This window comes from Rhinopithecus bieti, unplaced genomic scaffold (assembly GCF_001698545.2).
Source record: "Rhinopithecus bieti isolate Rb0 unplaced genomic scaffold, ASM169854v2 scaffold_81659, whole genome shotgun sequence".
In the NCBI taxonomy this organism is placed as follows: Eukaryota; Metazoa; Chordata; class Mammalia; order Primates; family Cercopithecidae; genus Rhinopithecus; species Rhinopithecus bieti.
In genome coordinates, this window is record NW_016837762.1 from 2,671,223 (window position 1) to 2,680,746 (window position 9,524).

At 54.9% G+C, this 9,524-nt stretch overlaps 1 protein-coding gene across 1 annotated transcript; it reads right to left on the reverse strand.

Annotated features, from left to right (window-relative positions):
* Window positions 1-6,315: 6,315 nt before the first annotated feature.
* On the reverse strand, window positions 6,316-8,660 carry SLC52A1 (solute carrier family 52 member 1). The gene is made up of 4 exons (XM_017865871.1): window positions 8,607-8,660; window positions 7,734-7,965; window positions 6,692-7,615; window positions 6,316-6,416 (listed from the first exon to the last, which is right to left on the reverse strand). Exons 2-4 carry the CDS (start codon window positions 7,861-7,863, stop codon window positions 6,316-6,318), a joined length of 1,155 nt encoding a protein of 384 aa, XP_017721360.1. The 5' UTR covers window positions 7,864-7,965; window positions 8,607-8,660.
* Window positions 8,661-9,524: the final 864 nt, after the last annotated feature.

Genomic DNA, 9,524 nt, shown 5'->3' on the forward strand with positions numbered 1-9,524 from the left:
GGATGGTCTCGATCTCCTGACCTCGTGATCCGCCCGTCTCGGCCTCCCAAAGTGCTGGGATTACAGGCTTGAGCCACCGCGCCCGGCCTTTTTTTAAAATTTGAGATGGAGTTTTACTCTTGTCACCCAGGCTGGAGTGCAGTTGTACGATGTCCGCTTACTGCAACCTCCGCCTCCCAGGTTCAAGCGATTCTCCTGCCTCAGCCTCCCGAGTAGCTGGGATTACAGGTGCGTGCCACCACGACCAACTAATGTTAGAGATGGGGTTTTGGCATATTAGCCAGGCTGGTCTCGAACTCCTGACCTCAAATGATCTACCCACCTCAGCCTCCCAAAGTATTGGGATTACAGCTGTGAGCCACCACACCTGGTTTTTGTTGTTTTTGTTTTATTTTTTAACTTTTATTTATTTATTTTTGAGAAAGAATCTCACTCTGTCACCCAGGCTGGAGTGCAGTGGTGCCATCACAGCTCATTGCAGCTTCAACCTCCCAGGCTCAAGTGATCCTCCCACCTCAGCTTCCTGAGTAGCTGGGACTGCAGGCGCACGCCACCATGCCCAGCTAATTTTTTGTAATTTTCGTAGAGACAGGGTTTTGTCATGTTGCCCAGGGTGATCTGGAACTTTGGAGCTCAAGCAATCCATCCATGTCTGCATCCCAAAATGCTGGGATTGCAGGCGTGAGCCAGTAACCTTTTCCCTTTTATTTTATTTTATTAATTTATTTTTATTTTATTTTTGAGACAGGGCCTGGCTCTGTCGCCAGGCTGGAGTGCAGTGGCACAGTCTCGGCTCACTGCAACCTCTGCCTCAGCCTCTGGAGTAGCTGGGATTACAGGCGCGCACCACCACGCCCAGCTAACTTTTGTATTTTCAGTAGAGGCGGGGTTTTACCACGTTGGCCAGGATGGTCTTGATCTCTTAACCTCGTGATCCGCCCGCCTCAGCCTCCCAAAATGCTAGGATTACAGGCAGAACCACTGCACCTGGCCCTAAAAGTAGCCTTCTTTTCCCTTTGGAAGAGTTTGTGTCCACAGCCACTGGATTTCGTTTTGTTTCAGACGGACCGGGAATAGGTTTCAGTGGTCATGCCCAAAGCTTGCCACTCCTCTTGAGTCACAAACAATGCTTGCACCATCATCTTATTCTTGCAAACAGAGTCTATGGGCCCCTGGTTGTCACTGAGGTTCTGCTTCCTGTACCAGTAGGGTTTTAAACACTACCCAAGGCAGGCTGGCTTTAAATGTCCTACTTAGGCTGGGCGCGGTGGCTCAAGCCTGTAATCCCAGCACTTTGGGAGGCCGAGACGGGCGGATCACGAGGTCAGGAGATCAAGACCATCCTGGCTAACACGGTGAAACCCTGTCCCCTCTACTAAAAAAAAATACAAAAAACTAGCTGGGTGAGGTGGCGGGCACCTGTAGTCCCAGCTACTCGGGAGGCTGAGGCAAGAGAATGGCGTAAACCCGGGAGGCGGAGCTTGCAGTGAGCTGAGATCTGGCCACTGCACTCCAGCCTGGGTGACGGAGCGAGACTATGTCTCAAAAAAAAAAAAAAATCCTACTTAATCTAACCTGGCTCACAGGCTCTCCCTGCACCTCTGGTACTCTGCTGCCTCATGAACTGCCTCCGGCTACTCAGTTAAGGTTGGCTTAGTGTCCATCTCTCCAGTTCAAAGGCCAGCAGCCTCTGCCTTGTACAGGATTGTTCTCACTCCTGCTACACACTTCTGTCTCTACTGAAAGGCAGGAGGAGACTGTGGCATCATCGGGATAGTATGTTTCATCTAAAGGCCTGGTCACCAGATGTGAGTTGTAGAAACTACTTCTCTCATCCCTCAACAATTTCACAGTTGTAGGAGCTGACTATTAACCTGCCATGCCCCCAACAGCCAGGCGCGGTGACTCATGCCTGTCATCCCAGAACTTTGGGAGGCTGAGGCAGGTGGATCGCCTGAGGTCAGGAGTTCGAGACCAGCCTGGCCAATATGGAGAAACCCCCGTCTCTACTAAAAATACAAAAATTAGTCAGGCGTAGTGGCTGTTACCCTAATCCCACCTACTCAGGAGGCTGAGGCAGAAGAATAGCTTGAAGCTGGGAGGCAGAGGTTGCAGTGAGCTGTGCTTGCGCCACCGCACTCCAGCCTGGGCGACAGAGCGAGACTCATACAAAAAAAAAAAAAAAAAGGCCAGTTGCAGTGACTCATGCCTGTAATCCTAGCACTTTGGGAGGCCGAGGCAGGTGGATCACTTGAGGTCAGGAGTTCAAGACCAGCCTGGCCAACATGGTGAAACCCTGTCACCACTAAAAATACAAAAAAAAAAATAATAATAATAAATTAGCTGGGCATAGTGGCAGATGACTGTAATCCCAGTTACTCGAGAGGCTGAGGCAGGAGAATTGCTTGAACCCGGGAGGCAGAGGTTGCAGTGAGCAGAGATCGTGCTACTGCACTGCATCCTGGGTGACAGAGCCAGACTCGGTCTCAAACAAAAACCAAACCAAACCAAAACAAAACAAAACCCTGCTGTGTCCCCAACAGCCTCACCAATGAGAATTTCCACCTCAACGCCTCCTATTCCTTCCCCCACCTGCCCCCCCGCACTTTCACCTCTGGAGAAGGAATATGTTTTGAGATACCTGGGAAAGTCTTGCCCTGTGGTACAACCCATTAAAGGTTCCTTACAAACGACCAGGGAAGCTGTTCTGTTTTTTCGTTTTGTTTTGGTTTTTGTTTCTTAAAGACGGGGTCTTGCTCTGTCACCCAGGCTGGAGTGCAGTGGTGGGTCTATAGCTCACTGAGGCCTCAAACTCTTAGGCTCAAGGGATTCTCCTGCCTCACCCTCCCCAGTAGCTGGGACTACAGGTGTGCATCACCATGCCTGGCTCTGACTGTGTTTTGTTTGGTTTTGCTTTTGTAGAGACAGTGATCTTGCTATGCTGCCCAGGCTGGTCTCAACCCTACGGGCTCAAGTGATCCTCCCACCTCAGGCCCCCAAAATGCTAGGATTACAGGCGTGAGCTACAGCGCCCTGCCCATTTTGGGCTTCTCACAGAGCCTCTTCAGCTGTAGAGAAGCGGCTCTCCTTTCTCCAAATCCAGAGTCCCATCCCCAACAGGTGAGGGCTGCAGTCAGAATCTTTGGAGCACACAGACCTGGGCTCCAGTCTTCTCACTAATTAGCTGTGTTACTCTGGGTAAGTCACCTTCTCTGAGCCTCAATTTCCTTTTCTGCAAAATAGGACGAATAATGAAGCTGTTCAGAAGATTTACTTATAATACATGTAAAGGGTCTAGCACATTTTAGGAGCTCAAGGTTGGCACCTTCCCTTTTTCTTTACTCTGAACTGGATATGAGGCCTTGAGAAAGAAGAGAGGCGCTTGCAAAACGAGATGAAGTCTCAGGCCTGTAATCCCTCACGCCTGGAATCCTAGCACTTTAGGAGGCCGAGGCGGGCGGATCATGAGATCAGGAGTTCGAGACCAGCCTGGCCAATATGGTGAAACCGCGTCTCTACTAAAAATACAAAAATTAGACAGGCATGGTGGCGGGTGCCTGTAATCCTGGCTACTCGGGAGGTTAAGGCAGGAGAATCGCTTGAACCCAGGGGGCGGAGGTTGCCGTGAGCCAAGACTGCACCATTGCACTCCAGCCTGGGCGACAGAGCGAGAGTCCGTCTCAGGCAAACAAAATAAAAAACGAGGTCAAGTTTTTCTTTTTTTTTTTTTTTTTTGAGACGGAGTCTTGCTCTGCTGCCCCAGGCTGCGAGTGCCAGCTGGCCGCTCCAGGCTCACTTGCCAAGGCTCCGGTCCTCCCGCGCGTTCACGCCCATTCTCCTGTCTCAGCCTCCCGAGTAGCTGGGGACTACAGGGCGGCCGCGCCTCGTCGCCCGCTAGTTTTTTGTATTTTTTTATTAGAGACGGGTTTCACCGTATAGCCAGCGATGGTGTCTCGGATCTCCCGACCTTTGTGATCCGCCCGTCTCGGCTCCCAAAGTGCTGGGATTACAGCTTGAGCCACCCCGGCCGGCCAAGGGGTCAAGTTTCAAAAAGATGCTCACTACCAACCCGGCAAATTACTTCTCCTCAAGCCCCTGTTGTTCCACTCTTGCTCCGCCCAGGAGGAGAAAAGGTTCCTCGAAGGACGTCTTTGCCTTGGCCGCGTTCATGGGGGCCTTGGAGAACGAGTTGGCCGGAGCGCCGCCGCGGCCTTGCGGGGCCGTGAGTCTCCCCGGGCGAGGCGGGAGGGGCGCACGCGCAGCAGACTGGCTGGGCGTGACGGGCGCGGGGCCTTGGGCTTGTGCTATTCCGCGTGGGCCTGGAGCTGGGGCTGGGAAGGAAGCGTCCGGGAGGTGGGGCGCGAGCCCTGGTGGGAGATTTTCCTCTTCCCAGGACTAGCTGTCATCTTCGTTTTCAGAAGGGAGGGACCTGGACTCCTTTCAGAATTAGCATTTCTTCCCTTCCCATCCACCATGGATGCTCTTGAGCTTCCAAAGAAAAAGAAGAGAAGCCTGTCATTGAGCAGCTTTCTCTGGCCTTAGGGACTTTGCGTAGGCTGGTAGATCGACCTAGAGGGAAACGATACCCTCTTCTTAGAGGAGGTTTGCGATCAGGTTTGTTTTATTTGAAATTAACAAATTACAGAAAAGCAGCAAGGAAGAAAATTGAAGGTAATCACAGTGTTTCACGGGCCGCTGTGGCCTCCTCCTGTAATCCCGCACTTTCTGGAGGCCCAGGCGGGCGAATCCGAGGGTCAGGGGAGTTCGCAGACCAGGCCTGACACAGGTGAAACCCGTCTCTACTTAAAATTACAAAAATTAGGCCGGTCGTGGTCGCACAGGGCTGTAATCCCGGCTCACTCAGAGGCTGGAGGCAGGAGAATCGCGTTGAATCCTGGGAGGCGGAGCTTGCCAGTGGAGCCGGCAGATGGCACTACTGCATCCAGCCCTGGGCCGACAGAGTGACACTCCGGGGGTTCTAAAAAAAAAAAAGGCAGGGCGCGGTGCCCTCATGCCTGTGAATCCCAGCACTTTGGGGAGGCCAGGTTGGGTGGATCACCTGAAAGTCAAGAGCTTCAAGACCAACGCTGCGCCAACATGGTGAAACCCCGTCTCTACTAAAAATACAAAAATTGGCCGGCGCGGTGGCTCCAAGCCTGTGAATCCCAGCACTCTTGGAGGCCCCGAGACTGGCGGATCACAAGGGTCGGGAGACTCGAGACCATCCTGGGCGAACACGGTTGAAACGCCCGGGCTCTACTAAAAAAATACAAAAAAAAAAAACTAGCCGGGCGAGCGGACGGGCGCCTGTAGTCCCAGCATACTCGGGGGCTGAGCAGGGAGAATGGCGTAAACCTGGGAGGCGGAGCTTGCAGTTGAGCTGAGATCCGGCAGCTGCCCCCTCCGGCCTGGCGCCGACAGAGGCGAGACCTCCGTCTCAAAAAAAAAAACAATAAATAAATAAAATAAAATAAAAATAAAAGTACAAAAATTAGGCTGGGTGTGGTTGTCACTCCTGTAATCCCAGCTACTCAGGCAGGCTGAGGCAGGAAATCACTTTCGACCTGGCGAGGGCACGGGAGGTTGCAGTGAGCCGATATTGCTGCCACTGCCACTCAGCCCTGGAGCCAAAGCTGAGGACTCTATTGTCTTTAAGGGCCAATCCCATGGCTTATCGTTACAGAGACTCACCTGACTAAGAAGGTTTTTGACAAAAAAAACCCACAGAAGAACAGATAAGCTGTGGAGTAATGATAAGAAAGACACTACAATCTATTTAAATCAATTGCACATTACGATAATATTATATATGAAAATTATTATAACCCAGTTTCCTGATTTCAATCTAATATTCATTATATATTCTTACAAGCGTTTTCATTAGGGTTTTTTTGTTGCTTTGTGTGTTTGTTTGTTTTATAAGAATACTTTATTGCCAAGAATCCACAAAGGTCTCAGGCCCTGCGGGCCAGCCCACAGCCGGCCAACCTGTCCCCCTGGCTCCGGGCCTGGTCTTTGCGTGCCCACCCTGCCTGATGCGGCCAAGCGTTTCTTTGGAGTGGCAGGTGCTCATGAGCGTTCCTGTGTGCGGGGAAGCCTGGCCCGGCCCACAAGCTAATCAGGCACTGTGGCAGGCCTCAAGATGAAGGCAGGGCCTGGGTGTTAGAGTTGGGCTCCCCCCTGCCCCGGGTCAGGGGCCCGACAGGGGTCTACACAGTCCTTTCTGGCTTTGTAACACGTGGTAGATGCTGGGGGGGGAGGGAACATGGCGCCGGCACCAGCGGCGAGCCCACCTGGATGGGCCACAACAGCCGCTCAGCCAATGGGGGGCCGGCGACCCCCACATGCAGCAGGGGAGCCCTTGCGCCCCTTCAGTATGGAGAACACACAAAGGCGGCACCGCACCCACGACAGTACTGCAAGGGCCGGGGACCACAGCAGCAGGCTTGGAGCTGTGCATGCCCTTGCCCCCCCCAGGGAACACCCTCCTCCCCTCATGTCCCACTTGCCTCACCACGAGACCACCCCTGCTGTGGCTGCGGCCACAGGGGTGGGCAGGGCCTCAGGATTGCCAGTACCAGTCAGGTAGGGCCCAAAGAGCATGCCCCAGCAGAGAAAGAACCAAACCAGCCTGGGCCAGGCGACCTGTTGGGGGGATGGAGCCAGACTCAGGGCTGATTGCTTCCAGGACCTGGCGCCCCAACTGTAAGTTCCACGCCACCAAGGCCTCTTTTGCACCTGCACAGCACGCCCATGGCCAGGAAGCAGGCAAGGGGGTTGGCGGCACTGCCCAGCACCACAGCCAGGTGGTAGGCCAGGCGCCCATAGGGCAAACAGGAAAAGCTCTGCACAGCAGGCAGCACGCCATTGGTCAGGGCACTGGTGATGGCCAGCAGGCCCAGTAGGAAGGCACCATGGGCTGAGAACAGCTGATGGGCCTCAGGGTCGGGGCCAGGGATGGTGTCTGCTGCCTGGCTTGGTGGCTCCTGCAATGGCAAAGCCTCTTCTTCCTTCTCTTCCTCCTCTGCTCCTGGGGATCCCAATTGAAGTTCAGGCCCTGCGCCCCCTGTGGTTACAGATGGTAGTGATGGCAACAGCAACAGGAGACCCTGGAAGGCGGCCGCTGAAGTGACCAGAAGGGCAGTCAGTGCCCAGAAGAAGGTGCTGGCAGGAAAACGCTCAGGGAAGTTGAGGGGAGGCCCAGAGGTGCCATTGGTGGGTGCTGGCGGGCACTCGAGGCGGCCTACACCCTGCACTAGGGCCAGCACACAGGAGAGCAGGGCACTGAGACCCTGACCCAGGAAGAAAGACCGTAAGAAAGGAGGTGGCAGGTGGCTCAGGAAGGGCAGGAAAGTTACATTAGAGGTACAGCAGGCCAGTGCCAACACTAAGGCCAGTGTTAGGAAGGCCACAGAGTGGAGTTGCCCTGCCACTGGGGCCACGTGGTGCCACAGAGGGGCCAGCAGGGCTGTGCCCACTACATTCAGCACCTGTACCACCTGGATGGGGACCCGCTCGCCCTTGCCCGGGGCCAGCCGCCTCCACAGAGTCACCACCAGCAGACCCAGGTTTCCCAGTGCCACAACCACAGAGAGGTATGAGGGGAGGCTCCAACCTGCAGGGAAGGAATGACACCACGTCAGGAGCACAGCGGTTAAAGGACAAAGAGCTGCCACAGGCCACCTTTCTGGGCACACCTGCCCCACGCTTCCCTGTACCTCCCTCCCACTCACCCTCTGGAAGGTCTTTTACCACCACAGGCAGCTCCACCCAGATCCCGTTGACAGCAGCCCAGGAGCCCATGCCGAAAAGGGCCACCAGCAGGTGGGTCAGCACCAGACGGCCCAGCGTGGGTGCTGCCATTCAGCCCAAAGCTGGACCCTCCAGGACAGTGCAAAGGTCACAGGCAGGTCCTTCCCACGTAGGTCCAAAGATACTTTGGCTCTTCTGGAAACTGAAGACCTTCTAGCTGGAAGGAAACCAACAGGCTGGCAGGTAATAGGCAGGTGGAACAGACCCGGAGTCAGAAGACAAGTCGGTCAGACTGCTAAGACCAGGGCAACTGGAGGGAGCAGTGGCCAGGCGCCGTCGGGGAAGAGGGAGGCCAGGACTTAACCACGGGGCACCGGCTGCGCGTATGGGGGCGGCACCCCAGCAGTGCCTGCAGGGAGAGAGGCAGGAAGCTAGCCCGAGGTGCAGCTGCCCCAGAGGAGCAAAGAGGGAGCTGATTTTCCTACCCACAGAGGACTGGAGGTCCCAGTTGTCAAAACATCTCGGCACTGGCGAGGTGTGGTGGCTCACGCCTGTAATCCCAGCATTTTGGGAAGCTGAGGCAGCCCGATCGCCTGAGGTCAGGAATTTGAGACCAGCCTGGCAAACATGGTGAAACCCCCTCTCCACTAAAAATACAATAATCAGCTGGGCGTGGTGGCATGCACCTGCAATCCCAGCTACTCAGGAGGCTGAGGCAGGAGATTCACTTGAACCCGGAAGGCGGAGCTTTCAGTGAGCCAAGATCGCGCCACTGCATTCCAGCCTGGGCGACAGAACGAGACTCGGTCTCAAAAACAAAAAACAAAACAACAGCTCGGCACCAACACCCTCACCTTCAAATGGACCCCGGGACAAGGGGACCTCTCAGGTGCCACGCGCAACCCTAGCGCTTTTGCGACACTCAGGACTTGCCGAGGCAGGTCGGGTTGGAGAGGGGAGTGGCCGGGGCGGGCTCTGCCCGGAGGGGCGTTTCGTTCTGCCCTCCCGCCTGCGTTAGGGAGGCGTCCCGGGAGCCTCCAGGTGCGCAGGGGTCCCCGCGCCTCCGGAGGCAACAGTCCCTGGACCCAGCGGCTGGCGGTCCTCCTGAGAGGGAGCGCCCTCCGCCAGGGAGGTGGCCCAGCCCAGAGCCCGCACGGCTCGGATTTTGTTGTTTGTTATTTTAATTAATTAATTAATTAATTTTGAGACGGGGTCTCGCTCTGTCACCCAGGCTTGAGCGCAGCGGTGGCGATCTCGGCTCACTACAGCCTCAACCTCGGAGGCTCAAGCGATCCCCCGACTTCAGCCTAACCCAGTCCCCCGACAAGTAGCTGGGACCACAGGAGAGCACCACCATGTCCAGCTATTTATTTATTTATCTATCTATTTATTTCTTTATTTAGGTAGAGACTAGGACTCACTATGTTGCTCAGGCTAGCTTCGAACTCCTGGGCTCAAGCGATCTTCCTACCTCAGCCTCCCAAGTAGCTGGGTCTACAAGGCGAACCATTCCCAGCTACTACCACGCTCAGCTGTTATTACACCTTTTTTTTTTATTTTCTTTTGGAGTCTCACTCTGTCGCCCAGGCTGCCGCCTGCTGGGTTCACACCATTCTTCTGCCTCAACCTCCCGAGTAGGTGGGACTACAGGCGTCTGCCACCACGCCCAGCTAATTTTTTTGCATTTTTTAGTAGAGACGGGGGTTTCACGGTGTTAGCAAGGATAGTCTCGATCTCCTGATCTCCTGATCTCTTGATCCACCCGCCTCAGC

Coding starts and splice junctions, on each gene's coding strand:
- SLC52A1 (XM_017865871.1), bottom strand. CDS start 7,863: ATGGCAGCACCCACGCTGGGCCGTCTGGTGCTGACCCACCTGCTGGTG. Junction 7,616..7,733: donor GGTAAAAGACCTTCCAGAGG/GTGAGTGGGAGG, acceptor CCTTCCCTGCAG/GTTGGAGCCTCCCCTCATAC. Junction 6,417..6,691: donor ACTTACAGTTGGGGCGCCAG/GTCCTGGAAGCA, acceptor CGGCCCTTGCAG/TACTGTCGTGGGTGCGGTGC.